At 35.1% G+C, this 16,108-nt stretch overlaps 2 protein-coding genes across 2 annotated transcripts; one reads left to right on the plus strand and one right to left on the minus strand.

Annotated features, from left to right (window-relative positions):
- The first annotated feature begins 564 nt into the window (after positions 1 to 564).
- LOC132038005 (putative glucose-6-phosphate 1-epimerase) lies at positions 565 to 5,229 on the plus strand. Its single transcript, XM_059428731.1, has 9 exons — positions 565 to 719; positions 803 to 932; positions 2,389 to 2,463; positions 3,591 to 3,647; positions 3,729 to 3,886; positions 3,980 to 4,111; positions 4,338 to 4,440; positions 4,645 to 4,744; positions 4,846 to 5,229. Exons 2-9 carry the CDS (start codon positions 852 to 854, stop codon positions 5,061 to 5,063), a joined length of 924 nt encoding a protein of 307 aa, XP_059284714.1. The 5' UTR covers positions 565 to 719; positions 803 to 851; the 3' UTR covers positions 5,064 to 5,229.
- On the minus strand, positions 4,846 to 6,927 carry LOC132038013 (chalcone isomerase-like protein 1). The gene is made up of 4 exons (XM_059428739.1): positions 6,392 to 6,927; positions 6,037 to 6,277; positions 5,859 to 5,950; positions 4,846 to 5,768 (listed from the first exon to the last, which is right to left on the minus strand). The coding sequence occupies exons 1-4, from the start codon at positions 6,750 to 6,752 to the stop codon at positions 5,635 to 5,637; spliced, it is 828 nt and encodes a 275-aa protein (XP_059284722.1). The 5' UTR covers positions 6,753 to 6,927; the 3' UTR covers positions 4,846 to 5,634.
- Positions 6,928 to 16,108: the final 9,181 nt, after the last annotated feature.

A 16,108-nucleotide genomic window follows, 5' to 3' on the forward strand; every position in this document is an offset into this window, starting at 1 on the left:
TTTCGGGATTCAAACTTGTAAATTTTCACCGTAAATGTAAACATGGATTTTTTTTTCAATTTTTTGGAATAAAATTTATATATTTGAGACTACATAAAAATATTACTCCCTTAATCTCAATTTATGTGAGATATAGTTTGATTAGTCATAAAATTTAAGGAAAAAAAATATTTTTAAAATTCATGATCTAAAACAAATCATAAATATTTGTAGCGTATTAAATCATTCATTAAGGTTGAAAGGAGAAATTTCAAATTAAATTATTTTTAAATATAGAAATATATCATTCCTTTTGACACAGATTAAAAAGAAAAATTTATCACATAAATTTGAACAATGAATTACTATAATTAATAATTTAACATATCTTGTTTTTAATAAAAAAGTTAATACTTCAAATTCAAAAAGCTCTACATAAATTGTGACGGAATAATAATAATGATACTTATAAAAAAGTAGAAAGTCGTACAGAAAACGCTAATGCAGGACAGGGATTTGTCATGAAGTAGAAGTTGGTGGCCTGTTCTTCTATTTCTCTACATACTATAAAATATACTCACAGACAACGCTAATTCATTTCCAAAACAATTACGTATTAAAATAATGTAAGTTTACTCTCTTAATTTACTTTATTTTAATTCGTCCTTTCTGTTTTAGCGGTTCACTTTCATCCATTTGTTAATATTTTGTGCTTATCGCCTAGCACTTAGCGTTTCCAGGTTTATTTTTCTCATTTCTCTCCTGATTTTGTCTTTTTCTGATTTTGAATTATTTATATACGTGCCTTAATTATTATTTGTAGATTTTGATCAGTTTTGAGAAAACGAAATTGCTGTGAAAAAAGGAAAACGATGTCGTCGAATATAATTCCCGACACTGATGGATCGCCTTCCAGAATTGTATTGAAGGAGCATACTGGATCAACTGCTGAGGTTTCTTTTTTTTTTTAGTTTATGAGTAATATTTGTGATGGATAATTGTGATTTGAGTTTTGTATTTAGTTTATGAGGGGTTTTAATTGTGTTTTCCTAAAATTATGACTGTTTGTGATGTATAATTGTGATTAAGTAGGTGTTTGGCTATAGAAACCAAACAAATATTTTTCACTTTATTTGGAGTTTTTGAAGTTTGGAGTTGTGTTTGGTTATAGTTTTTGCAAAAAAAAAAAAATATTTGGTTGTTTGAGTGTACCGAAAGTGAAAAAAAGAAAAGAAAAAAAGAAAAGTGAAAATAGGGTTTTGGGTGTATTCCAAAATTTCAAATACAACTAGTTGTATTTGGACATTTCATGGCCAAATGCTGATTTTTCAAATAAAAATTTTCCGGAAAAAAGTGAATAATTCTCATGGCCAAACGGGTAATAAGTTCGTTTTTTCGGTTCTGTACATGCTTGTTTAGTTACTGAGGTGCACGGATTTGTACATTTGTATAGCTCGGCGAATGCTAGAATTCTTCATTGAATATTTGATCGTTCTTATGGGATTAATTTACTAAAGATATAGGGTTTAATATCTTGAGCTTTACCTTTAGCTGAAGCCTGTTGGTGAAAGTGTTTTGGTTTCTCCGTAACTAGTAAGTAGTAATCCTAAATTTGATCATTTTTAGTGACTTATGTACTTCATCTTTGCAATTTGTAGTTTGTTAATTAGTTTGATTTTGGTAGTTGTAATGCTTGGCCTTTCTAAACTAAAATATCACCTCATAGCTGAATTATGGCTTTATTTTTCCCATCTCGAACATTTTCCAGAAGTTCTCAAAAGTACATACTCGTAGTTTGGATATCGAGCAACATCTTGATTAGAAGAGTTTCTGTAAAGGCACACTGCTTGCTTATGCGAAGCTGAAATAGTTAACAGAAGATAACGTATCGGATAGGAAATATTTTCCATGGCCTTTCTTGTTTTTGTTCCTATTCATTTTAATCTCAGCGGTTGGCTATACCTTGAAACTTTCAATTTCTGTTGATCTTTTTCATTTTCTTGCTAATGGCTTAGTCCTGATAAAAAATGGTCTTGTCTTGAACTTTAGTGTTTACGGAGTAGGTGTTATCTAGTCAGAACTATGTAGCTGTCAATGCTTTTGGGAAAACAAATGAAGTGACAATAACCTGGGCTCTCCATTGTACCTATGAAAAGCTCTTCGATGTCCATTTAACTTGGAGATGATGTGCTACCTTTTCAATTGGCATATGGAGGATCCTCTATTAACCCCTAAATGGAGAGATCCAAATGCATGAAGCAGTGTACATGGCTGTATGGCCAGGTGAAATATCACGAAGTGGTGTGGGACTACAATGATACTGAGCTTTATGGCTTGGAAAACTACAAAAAGTTCTGTTTTATCTTGTCCTTCATGTCACCTAATTCTAGTACATATTCTCTGCTGCAGGTGCTTTTTCAGGGAGGGCAGGTTGTTTCTTGGAAGAATGAACGAAGAGAAGAACTGCTGTTCAGGAGTAATAAGGTCTAAAAGCGTTCACTAAACTTGTTCTGAACTTTAGTTATCACATCCCAATGCATTTGATGAATGTTCTTATGGATTAGAATAGTGAAAAGAGACTGAGAATGTCAAACCTTCCTGTATATACTTAAGTAGCTGACTCTGTTTTTACTTTGTTGTATGACATGCATGCGGGGGCACAAAGCCTTTGTGACTAAATGCTATCAACTTTACGTGTCAATGCAACAGTTCCATTCATATTCATGTTTGTCTTGCTACTTTGTGAACATGAAATGGATAGTTCTCCTATGTGGAAGTTCACATTTTTGGACATTTGGATTTCACCTTCGGCTGGATACTCTTCAGTCTTGACTCCATATTTGAGGATACGAGTTTCTCAACTTGAATTAAGATCAATATATCAATTACCAAAAAAAATTTAAAAAATCCAAAGGTCTGGATTTGGGACCACTGTAGAGTTGCTTTGATCACTTGTGTCTTCAGTTGGTCTAACGAACAAAACTGAAATGACATACCTTCAATATTGTAGTACTTTTGTCTCATTTTTGCTGCTTCGTGTTTCAGATAATATACACGTAAGTTTTTCATAGAATATCTCTCAACATTAATAGCTCTACTTTTTATAATTTTGAATTTTCTTAGCTTGAATCCCCGCACCCGTATCCATACCCGGATAAAATTTAGATTTTGCCGAATCCAACACTCGGATCCATACCCGTATCGGATGCCTGCACCCGAGTCAGAGCAACTTAGACTAGCTCTTCTTTACAGTCCATAAAAGCAAAAATTATCCTCGTATGCAGGGTGAAATGCCATTCAATTATGTAGAGATGTCATCTTTCTCAAGGAATGTTGAGTTCAAAATCAGCAAAGCATAGAATGTGTAGTATAGTCCATATTGCTTGTGTAACATAAATGTGACTGTGGTATAAGGAAACTTTAGGTTTCAACTATATAAAGTTGCTAGATCTCTCACATAACTTGATTTGCTTGTATGTTTGAAGATACGCCCCCCACTCAAGATATTGACTTTAGATCATTGTTCATTCATTTATATTGGCAGCCGGATGCTTCTGTAGCCCTTTTCTCTTATTATTGTCCTGACTATGGGTTCTTGCACGATCTTGCAGACCCTGTGGAAACCTCCTAAAGCCATCAGAGGCGGAATACCTATCAGCTTCCCACAGGTTGGCCCACAAACTGAGCTAGCAATTTTGGGGTTCTTTCTTTGTTCACTTTGACATTTTAACTGTAAATGTGTATTGTAGTTTGGAATTTTTGGTTCTTTAGAGCGACATGGTTTTGCAAGAAACAGAGTTTGGTCATTGGACGATTCTCCTTCTCCTCTACCTGCAGCAAACAGTCAGTCAACTGTGGATCTCATCTTGAAATCCACAGAAGAGGATCTGAAGACTTGGCCTCATAGGTGGGGAGATGCACGGTCTTACATTCTATTAGCCGATAGTAATGCCTATTAAGATCAAGATCTACAAAGCTAACTTGAGGTGCGGTTTGGCAGGTTTGAGCTGCGGCTACGTATTTCTGTCAGTGCTGGCAAGCTGACTTTGATCCCTCGTGTGAGGAATATAGATAACAAGCCATTCTCATTCACGTTCTCACTGCGCAATTATTTATCTGTTTCTGATATCAGGTTTGCCTTGTTGGTTTGCTAGTTCTTTTTCTGGTAACAAGTTGGAATTTGCCATAGCTATTATTGTCCCTTTTTAGGGGTTCTTGCAATGAATTCAGACGACGTACACTATTAATGTATCCTGCTCATTCAATCATGAATGTTCTCATATTTTTTTTCTTTATAGCTGAACTTTGCTAGATACATCACTACCCTTTTTCAGATAGGTGATGCAGTTTATTTGCAGTGAAGTGCGGGTTGAGGGCTTGGAGACACTTGACTACTTCGAGAATTTGCAGCAGGGTGAAAGGTACACAGAGCAGGCAGATGCAATTACATTTGATAGTGAGGTAATATTACTATGTTAGGCTTGTTCTCCATATTTCTCGAGTATAGACACCTTAATTTGAACTCAGGACCACTCGGTGTCAGAGGAACTTCTCTTAGATAACTTCAATATGCTTGGTTGTTTGAATTTTTCATATTTCATTGAAAAGAGGAGGACTTCATTTCACACTATTATTTTGCTGATCTAGACCTTTTCATTCTGTTAGATTGATAGGGTATATCTGAGCACACCAACAAAAATTGCCATAATAGACCATGAGAAGAAGAGAACTTATGTCCTTCAGAAAGAAGGAATGGCAGATGCTGGTATGGTGATTATTACCTTTTTTTTTTTCTTTTAATTTTTGATCTCTTTTCTCTCAATCTCCATTGAGTATTTTTAAGTGCAATGTGGATGTGATATGCAGTTGTTTGGAATCCTTGGGACAAAAAGGCCAAGTCTCTCCCCGATTTAGGTGATGAAGATTACAAGAAGATGCTATGTGTGGATTCTGCTGCTGTTGAAACTCCGATTATCTTAAAACCCTCTGAGGAGTGGAAGGGGCGGCAAGAGCTTTCTACTGTATCGTCAAGTTACTGCAGTGGGCAATTGGACCCTAGGAGAGTTCTTTATGGCCTTACCTAATCTCATCCATGGTGTGATTGAGGTGCTATATCTAAGAGTTTATTTATGTATACTATATGCGCCTTTTGCTATTCCACAAACACATATTCATGTTTAGTTTGTCAGTTTCTGAAGGGTTAACTTTAACATTATGGATCTATTTTATGAGCACATAATTGCTGTTGCAGATCGTTTGCTGAACTTCCACTGCTTCTTTTCTCCAACTGTGAGATATCTTATATGTTTTCAATTTTACATAGCATAAACTTTCCTGAGTCCGGAAAATCCCTTCTTAGTGTTGCAATAGTTCGATGGATGACTAATTTGAATAGCAGAAGATATAGCATATAGAATATAAATACACAACGCATGCATACATAATGTAAGAGTTGAGAGAGAGAGAGGGGGGGTGGTTTTCCCCGGGGGGGGGGGGGTGTGGGGAGGAGTTTCGAAGATTGCATAATAAATTATGAAATACTGCACTATGAAAAATCAACCATGTTGTGATCATTCTCTTATTGAGCAATTATTCATCAGTCCAAATTCACCAGCTTATTCCTTAACAACCTAGAAATTGCTGGAAACCCACTACTTAGAACAGAGAGAGCATGGATGCCCCGAACTTCTCCTTGGCTTCTTTGTCAAAGGGATCATCACCTAAATACATGTAGATGAAGGCCCTGCAGAGCAGTTCACTTTCCACCTTGCTCACAATCTCACCCTTTACTGCATTTAGTTAAATTTAAGGTTTAATCAAGTTTGCCAATCAAATTGATGGCGTGATACTGATAAGAACTAACTTGTGGTAGATTTTACCTTTGGTCTGAAGAACATATCCTGGGAGTCGTGAAATCTCAATTACAGAACCAGAAGTCAGCTTTATGTCATCAGATGCTTCACCCATGATCCTAATATAACAACATTGATATTAGAGTTTAAGCAGTCAAGTTATGGCTGAATAGAAATGATTAGCAATTTAAATTGGTTGTAGTACTTCTTTGTGAGCTCATCGTTCTTCCCACCAGTGAGTTTCTTTATGGCAGCTCCGAGGCCTTCGTCAAAGTTCTTTCTTACCATGCTCATGGTCAGGTTAGAGAAAACAATTACCAACCGCGCCATCATTCCTAAATCACTATCAATCACCATTTGGAACATTTCCTTTGTTTGTTTTGATGGTGCTTTCCCTATCTTGGACTGCATAAGGTCTTTCAATTTCTCATTGTCTGCATATATTCCTGCAGTCAAACAATAGGGAGAGTGGTTAGTTTGTGGAGGCCAGTTTGTGTAGCTATATCCCCTATCAGAATGAGGTTGAAATAGATTAGAACATAATCAAGAAGATATATAACCAAAGCCATAGATTTTAATGCCCATGCCAAGCATGCTCTTCTTCCTTAAACCTATAGCTTTCAACTGCTTCCCATCTTCAAGTCTGACAGCAAAAGAGATTCCAGTTTTAGGCTCAACCTCGACTGGAACTTCCTCCTCTTTGAAAGTAGCACCATTAGGTTCTTTCTCCGGATCACTTTTCCCGTTCTTTTCCACTTCACTTTTGGCTCCATTAGGCTTCTCTTGTGTTGTTTCTGTAGTCTTTGGTTCACCTTCGCTTGCCTTCTCCTTGTCCATTGTTGACTTTAAAGCAAGACCGCTCTTGGGGTCGATTTCAACTGCCTCAATCTTGGAAGTGGCATCTTCCATGGTGGTCGGCATTTTACACTGATGGATGGTTATAGGCAAAGAGGAAGATAGGAATTGTATTTCTGTTTTGCTGTGATTTGAAGATTCAGTGTTTATGAGGTTTATATAGGGAGAAATTTGCCAGAAACCTGCTGTGACTTATTGATGTCTGCGTCTGTTGGCACAGAGAGAGATGCATCTCTTCGTCCTTCCTCGGTATGAGCATTGAGATAAAGGGAGGTAAATGGTACTCTGCTGTTTTAGTTTTAAGTGTCTAGTTTGACTAATCAAGAAATTTAAGAAAATAAAGAGGTTTAAACTAAAGATGTGTATAATGTATCAAAATGTCTTTTGAATTTTGTTGTCCTAAACATGCCAAACAAAACTATTAGAATTAGAGTTTTACCAAATATAAATAGATATATTCATTTTGAAACAAATTAAAGAAATGAGTAAGACTTTTAAATCGAAACGAAAGGAGTACATATTACTCCCTCCGTTCTTGACAAAAATCACGCCCATTAAGAAATCAATAAATACAATGTGGAGTTTACTAAACTGCCCTATTTATTATACTATGTTTTCTGAGAATTGAGAAAAACTAAAGAGGATTACTTAATGCTAAGGGTATGGTTGGAGACACTTGCCAATTTCTAAGGTGACTTTTATTTTGGGACAAATTTTTTTTTGCTAAGATGCCACTTATTTTGAGACGGAGGGATAATCATTTATTATAGCTCATTAACTGCTTTCCTTGGTGAAAGAAAGCAGTAGTGTGGTTTATCTCCTTGTATTAGTTGTGCAGATTTTGCCAAAAAATTTAGGCTGTTCGGAACACATTTCAAGGACCTGTAATGTTGGCTTTCATAAATGTGCGATCTCCATTCGATGTGATATGTTCGTCTCAACTTTCAACCAATTTCAAGGTGGTGGATAAATGTTGATATAAAATAAAAAGTTAAAAAGTTCTGGGGGACTCTCCGATTCAGCTAGGTCTATAATTCCAAATTTATACATGAATCAAGTTCGATAAAAGGAAGTTCTACAACTATTGAGTTAAACTCATTGTTGAATCCTATTCGGCGGAATGTAGAGGTATATGTGGCAGATCGAGCCCATCTGGTCTTTCATAATAAAGTGATAGACGAAACTATCATAAAACGACTTATTTGTAGATTAAAAGTTTGCTTCGGTATAACATATACATCACATATCCTGGATCAAGTAAAACTTTGGGTTTCCAGCAAGCTACTGCTCCATTTTGTTAAAATTTGATGATCTTTTAACAATACCTTCTAAGAAATAGCTAGCTCAAGATAGTGAATAAGGAGTGAAATATATATCGTTTGATGTTCATACAACGACATCTACAATTTCTTTTACAGGTCCTATAAAAAAAAATGATGTATTCTGTTAAAGCGAGTCCTTCTCACAAATTGCTTTGAATAGGGAAATCAATCATTTGTCCTTAAGGATCCAACATTAATCCTTTCAAACCTATTAATTGATATTGCATTAAAAAGTTTAATCATATATATATATATATATATATATATATTAAAAGTGGGTAGGAGATACATATATATATATATATATATATATATATATATATATATATATATATATATATATATATATTAAAGTGGAAGCTCCTACCTTCAAAGTTGGATTACGATTTTGCCCTTTCAAAAACTAAATAATCATGCATTAAGGTTCAAAAATGTAATTTCAGAAGTTTGATTTTTCCATTAAATAATTTTATACACTAGTTAATTAATATCAACGTACTGTTTAATGGGGGAACTTTTTACATTCTGCTAATTATTATCAGTTATTAATCATTTTGTCGGATGCTATTCTATCAATTTTGGTAGGGACTATAATAGTTGATTAGGTATTATCATTTTATCGTGGATCATTAGAAAGTCATCAGTTACAAACTTAAATTGATAATGATTTATCTTATCTCATCCATTAAAGTATGCTCAATAATCAGCTTATATCCATGGATTTAAAGATCAAGAATATGTACAATCCTCATCATTAGAAGAATTAGTAGAGGAAAGCTTTAGAATAACTTCTCATGTACTTTCAAAAATTTGGAGGAAGCATAAAAAAAAATGAAAGGTTAAGACATGAGGTTTTCTTATGAACCGGCTTGAATCTTTGCTTGACGTTGTCTCAAACTTTAACATTTGATGCTTATATTTGTTGTAATTGGTAAGAGTCGTAGATATATAAATGAAAAAACATGTATTCATATAAATCATTTTGGTGACTTATGTTAATATTTTCCTGATTATAAGCCTACTGTTGTCCTATTATTCTTAGTAATGTTTACTATTAATAGATAACAAAATAGTCTCATCTTCAGCTAATCTTTTTCTTGTCTTGTATTATTTCAGGCTTCTGCTCGTCGCCTTCGACGCCTGCTGCTCAAAGAGAGTCATCTGTACAAGAATTTAAAACCAATCTATATAGGTATTTTTATGAGAAAATTAGAGCTTCTTCAACGAATTTTATAACAAAATTAGAGTTAATCATATTTTGTTAGTGAACCAGGCTGCCCCTTTTTAGACCCTTATGATCCGGTCCTTCTTTGGACCAGTGTATAGCGGAAGCTTAGTGCACCACCGTGATGCCATTATTTTTTAGAGTTAATCATATTAGTTTTTGCAAGATCTTTTAACACATGAATATATTACATGTTTGCTCTTATTAACTCCAAAATGTAATTCAGTATACATTTTACCTTTTTGAAGTCGATACAACAGTGGATAAATGAAAAAAAAAAGGTATTCGTATATCACATTTCTGTGATTTATGCTAATGTTTTCTTGATTATAGCATGAGGAGTTACACCGGCGAGAAAAAAAAGAAAAGAAAAAAAAAAGGTATTCATATCAAAATGTAACTCATGATTATACATTGGATTTCCATTGGACACGCCGATGTGAAAAAAAGGGTATTCATATCAAAATGTAACTCAATTTTATATTTTACCTGCCTAATAAAATTTAGTTGTTCAATTTTATAGGTTTAACTAATATTTAATCATTTGTTGTTCAACAAAGAAGTCATTCGAATAGGTTAACTATTCATCTATTTTAGCTTACACTTTTTCAATTTAATCTTTTTGTTACTCAATATTGCAGTTTTAATATTATTTACACTGCATATATTACCTGCATGGGACACACGCGTCCTAGAACTAGTCATCCTAAAATTAGGAATCGATAATCTAGTGGTAATTCTTTTTTTTTTTACACGTTCAATGTAATTATCCGGTTTTCTCTTTTACTATCAACTTATGGGCCTAGACATTTACTCGCAGTTAACATTTGAATAATCTGATTATGTAAATATGAATTGAAATTGTAAAATCATTTCTGAAATGTTGATAATTCAACTAAAATATAGCCGACTATATTATCTTACCACCTGGTTGTCTATGTTGGAGTAGCTTGTATATTAGGCTAGTTTGAAAAACGATTAAATTGTGCAAGAAAATTGAAATGATTAAGGGTGTGTTTGGTATGGCGAAAAATGTTTTTTGAAATGTCATTTTAAGAGCATTTGCATATATTCAAAGCAAAACACTATCAGGTTTTTGAATTCAGAGTGCAACACGGTGGTCGGGGGTAGGTGGGGGGGGGGGGCGGGCGGAGTTTGGAGGTAAAAACTCTATAAAGTACTATGAGCACCCATGTTTGATTTTTATGGCACTATGGCGTGGAGCGGGCGGCGGAGGTGGATGGATAATTCAGGGGTGGATGTGTTTGCTTTATTGATCCGGAAAATGTTTTCTTTCAAATTTTAAGGAGAACATTTTCTCCTATTTTGAGGAAATTTTCCCTCAAATTTTAAGGAGAACATTTTCTCCTATTTTGAGGAAAACATTTTCCAAGATATTTTAGTGCAACAAAACAAAGAAAAATAGGAAAACAGTTTCCGTCATTACCAAACACCCCCTTAAATGCAATAAAAGAAATATTTTGATTAGTGGTACTTTTAGGGCAAACATTATTTTAGCTGTAGTAGAGTATATACAGATCGATCAAATCCATGTAGATTCATGTATAATGATCACGACAAAACGAAATGATAGATTTGCCACGTCAGACATCAATCTACTAAATCCCATGATTCCTAACCGGATTAGCATTTCGCCAATCGTCCAATCTTAGTAAAAAATTAAACCATCATTAAATAGCTAATGCGTAGAAAGAACTGAATAATTTTTTAAGCAGAATTCTGAATATAATACAACAATGGCCGCTGTGATAGAGCACAAATCGTACGCTAGAGTTGGTCTTTTAGGCAATACTAGTGACGTTTATTATGGGAAAACTTTATCTTTCAGCCTTGGTAACTTTTGGGCTTCTGTTCGGTTGGAGGATTCTGAAGATCTTGTCATAGTACCTCATCCTACTCACGATCTTGTCCTGTTCAATTACATTACTCACCTAGTCTCTCACTCTCACTTTGACATGTCCTTTTAATTATTTTTTTTGTGCTCAATCTCAGTGTTTGTCAAAAATATTATTTTGGGGCATCCAAGGGTGTTGCCAAGTGGTCAATGAAGTGGGTTGAACATAATGAGGTCTAAGGTTCAATTTACAACAGAGTTACCTGATACATGTTCTTTGGTGGTAGGTATTACGTGAAATTAATCTAGGTGCGCGCAAGCTAGCTGGACACCACAATTAGAAAATATAAAAAAAAAAATTGTTTACTCAGAGACGTATACATGTGAGTACAGGGATAAATGTGAGATTTATGGAGTGTTGGAGAAGTTTAATTTGGTTTGAAGGACTAATTATCTAAGGGTCGTTTGGTTGCTAGTTAGAGTTATGCAGGTATTAGTCATGCATAGATGAATCCGATTTGACCATTGTACATTGCTAACATGAGAAAATGGAGTAATCTAGAATCTCGAGTAACTGGCCAAGCCGTTAAAATATATGCAGAGATTAGTTATATGGGGATTAGTTATGAAGAGACTAGTAATACATGGATTAGTTATGTAGGGATTAGTAACGCATGAATTAGTTATGTAGGGATTAGTTGTGCAAGGTTTGTAACGAAGGAATTAGTTATACATTGATTAGTAATATATGGATTATAATGTAGAGATTATTTTTTATTGAATATTTAGTTTGTTTTAGTTATACAATGTGTAGCGGGCTTGAACAAAGTAGAATGAATATGGAGAATTAAACAATAATCACAACTTTCTTAGAATTGAGGCGCAGTTTGATTGGTTGATTGATTATCAAGTTCGATATGTACCACTAGTTCTAAATTCGTAAAAGTTTCACTTTCTTACGTATGTTTGAATTGTGGGAATTGGTTCCTTCATATGTGCCTTGAGCTTTTTATTTATTTATTTATTTATCTAATTTTGAGTAGGATAAATAAAATAATGAACAACTAATTTGGTTGACTATCCGGTTGATATGTTGTCCTTCTGGCTTCTTCATATGGTTGAACTTTAGTCTGAAAGATTAGAGCTTTACTGAAATTACTGACACAATTTAGCAGCATTTCCTTTTGATTCAGCGTGGATTCCATTAGAGTTTGGTTAAACGTATAGCACTAGTACTTAAGGACTAATTACCATCTAGATTGTTTTTGTTTTATGATGTAACTTGAACTCTCAATTCACTGTTTCTGTGGTAGCATGGACCTGGACTGATGAAATGGTTATGGTTATATTATGTTTGACTTAAAGGACATCTGAGATAGAGAGAAAGAGAGAGAGAAGCATTGCCTTTCTTTGCCTAGTAAAAATGGCTAAGATGTCTTACTTTGTACTGTCAAAAGTCGCTAGTGACTGTTCATTGAAACTGTTATAGTCTGAATACTCATAAGGTAGCGTCGACGCCCACCTCCCCCTAAACTGTACTTGCAAGTTTCCCTGCAAAAAGCTCTCCACGCCTACTCTTAGAAAGAACACTATTTTTCCTTAATTAGGTAGTTCTCCGGACCGTTAGACCCTTTATGAGTAAAGTTAACCGAAGGCCGGGGAAAGTTTACTGGCATGCAAGATCAGATAGTTGTCTGTTTACATAGAGTAAATTCATGTTATATATGTAAGGCAAGTGCAGTGGAGGAGAGTACATCGACAAAATTTTGTCTCAACCTTTTGATCTATTGGCAGTGAAGTGTTTTGAGAAGCACAATGCCATTAGAGACTAGTGCAGTGACAAAGGAGTTAAATGCTTCATGCTATAGATACAGAACTAAATTCCACTTTACTTTTGGGCTTTTTGTGACTGATTTTCCATTTCTTCTCACTTTATAATTAGTCTATTTATGTGTTAAGCCATGTTTCTTGTATCACAGGTGAACCGGTTGCAGAGTGAGGGTTACTATGGAGGTGTGCGTTTACTTATGGCAATTTGTAAAATTTTCCACAATTATTGCAAGGATAACAACATCACTCTATCTGAGGCAAATTTCACTCTCTCGTATGATACTAACATTCCCCGCCAGGTAAAACTTAAAGCAGCAAGTTTTATCTGCTCCGAGATGGTACTATGCTTTGTAATTGTATGAATAGTTACTCAAAAAACCTCATATACGTTCTTCAAATTCAATATTATAAAATACTTGTACAGCTTTATTTGAAGCATGATATGTAAGTTTAGATGAGAAAAAAGACCAAGCAACACACAATATTTTATGTTTTCCTTATATACCGACATTTTAAGTTATGTCAAATCCTTATTAAGCATGTTGTAATCGGTGAAAGGTGTCACACCCCAACCTTGGGGGTGTGGCCGGCACTCGGCACCCGAAGGCCCGAGCGAACCAACCATGGCATCTGTGACATGTAGTATGAATAATGGGCCGACAAGGCCACTATATGACACTAACAAGAACCAAATGTATCAATCTTGTCACCCCTCGAACCATGGCCTGGGCGAAACACGAACAACCCATGTGACGAGAGAACAACCTATATATACATATATACGGAATATAATATATATATATATATATATATATATATATATATATATATATATATATATATATATACGAGTCCGACCGGAAAATATATACGGACAAGGCCCCCGATACCTTAGATGCAAAATATATATACACATATATACATATATATATACATCATACATATATACATATAGCTAAGGCCAACAAGGCTATATCACGGTCATGGATACATATATATATAACATACGTAAAACATAAGCAGGGAGAACATTTCATAAACCGACCATGTGATATCACCACGTGGGTACGTGGAGTCCGGTACCTCACGGGGGGCGGTAACGTGCCCGATGGATCCATTCGTTGTAAAATTAAGGTATCGGCCCAACGAGCGATCCTGTCCTACAAAGTGGCTACGTAGTTTCAGCAGCTATCCGAGCCATTCGTGCAACTCCCAAAAATATGAACATAATATAGTTGGCTAAGAAGCCCATGATTTTCATGAATTAACTTGTACTTGTCTCATAATCATGATTTCACGAAATAACTTGTAAACATGGTTTCATGAAATAACTTGTAAACATGGTTTCATGAAATAACTTGTATTTAGCTTTGTATGTAGTGAGTCATGGCATGAACATAGTTATAAAATACAATTGCATGAAAACTTGTAGACATGTAGGATATTCATGAAATAAGCATTTTTATTTAAAAACCACGCAAGAACCCATGGAATACAAGATATGGGTTTTCATGGATTACTATGCATTCTCAATAATCATAATAGTATCAAGAACACAATGATAGAATAATAGAATTCAAACATAATATAGTCATAGACACTCTAGTGGTTATCATGAGCATAGTATAGAATAGAAACCCTAGTTTTGTAAAGTTTCATACTTTATGGATTAGGAGTGGGGAAGAACAATGATATTCCCACACAAAGAATCCTACATACCGGTCGCTCCAAAACTTGAATTAAAGACTTCGAGCTTTGAAGAGATTTCCAAAATCTTGAATTGAACCTTGAGATGGGTTTTCTTGAAAACCCTAGTTTTAGGAATGATGATTTCTTGTTTAGATTACAAGCATAAGTATTAGAATTGACTTGAAATAATTAGAGTAGGCTTACCTTGGTGTTCTTGATGATGGAAGAGGGTAGGAGGTTGTTCTAGGGCTTGAAGGAATGAAAAATAATGATTTGAACTGATATGGACAAATATATAGGGTTCTGGAAAATTGCATTTTACGTCCAGCAACGTACTAGCCGTATTTTGAAATACGGGCCGTATTTTGAAATACGGTCCGTATTCCGTATGGATAAGCGCTTTAGTAAAATGGCCATAACTCACGTAAATAAATGTGGAAAATTTCAAAGCTCTACAATTTGAGAAGTTTTCCCAATTCGAAATACGTTTTGAAATACGGGCTGTATTTTGAAATACGGTCCGTATTTAACAATGTAACATCCAAATCGAATGCTCGGAAATCCTTGGTACCGGTTACGACTTGAATTATCGAAATACAACGGTCACTTTTCATGGGCGTAAACCCCCATCTTACAACCGAACAAGGGAATTCCACTTTCACATCCTTTATCCGATTTTCTAAGTCTAGGATCATGGTCCAGGTGTTATCATATAACAACCCAACAACAACTATATATATATATGCTATAAATGCGTACGGGGGGGCCGACAAGGCCAAGCAAAACATCATTCCGCAAGCCTCTAAAAAGTAACACAATATCAACATTTTCGGGATGGACCCCGACATATCCCAAAACTATACATATACATATATCTATATATAACAATAATAAATCTCTGTGGAGTGTGGGTGATCTCATGTCCACCGGGCGGATAACATCCTTGGGCATGAACACGCAGCGAAAAGTGGCGTCGTACGAAATATGTACCGGCGTAGGGCGATAAGCACAAGCACAAATAATGTAAATACGGATTTAGCCGAGGGCAACCATAACCATAACATAAATGCGCAAACGCATGCTCGTAAAATCATTCCTCACCGTGGAGGCATATACCATATCATATAACAATAATAAAGAAAGAAACATGCCCTGCCGGCCGCGTACAACACGGCTCGATAAAGAAAGAAACATGTCTAGGTGCACATATAAGTGCCTACCCGGCCGACTATAGCGCGACTTGGTAATGAAAATAAATACATATATAAGTGCAACGCAAGACTGACCTCAAAAGAGATATCATAAAAAGAGTCTAAGTGACCTATTGTCGTTATCCTCCGACTATCGTTATTGTCGATACGTTCTTTGGTTTCCAATTATGAGACAACCAACACAAGAAACATGAAAGTTATGTTTTTCGAATTTATTTGAAGTAGACATCATGTTCAAGCTAGCAGTAGCCATGATCAATATGAACGTCGAAGAAAGAATGAACAAAAGA

The sequence above is a fragment of the Lycium ferocissimum genome, chromosome 2 (genome assembly GCF_029784015.1).
Source record: "Lycium ferocissimum isolate CSIRO_LF1 chromosome 2, AGI_CSIRO_Lferr_CH_V1, whole genome shotgun sequence".
NCBI classification, from domain to species: domain Eukaryota; kingdom Viridiplantae; phylum Streptophyta; class Magnoliopsida; order Solanales; family Solanaceae; genus Lycium; species Lycium ferocissimum.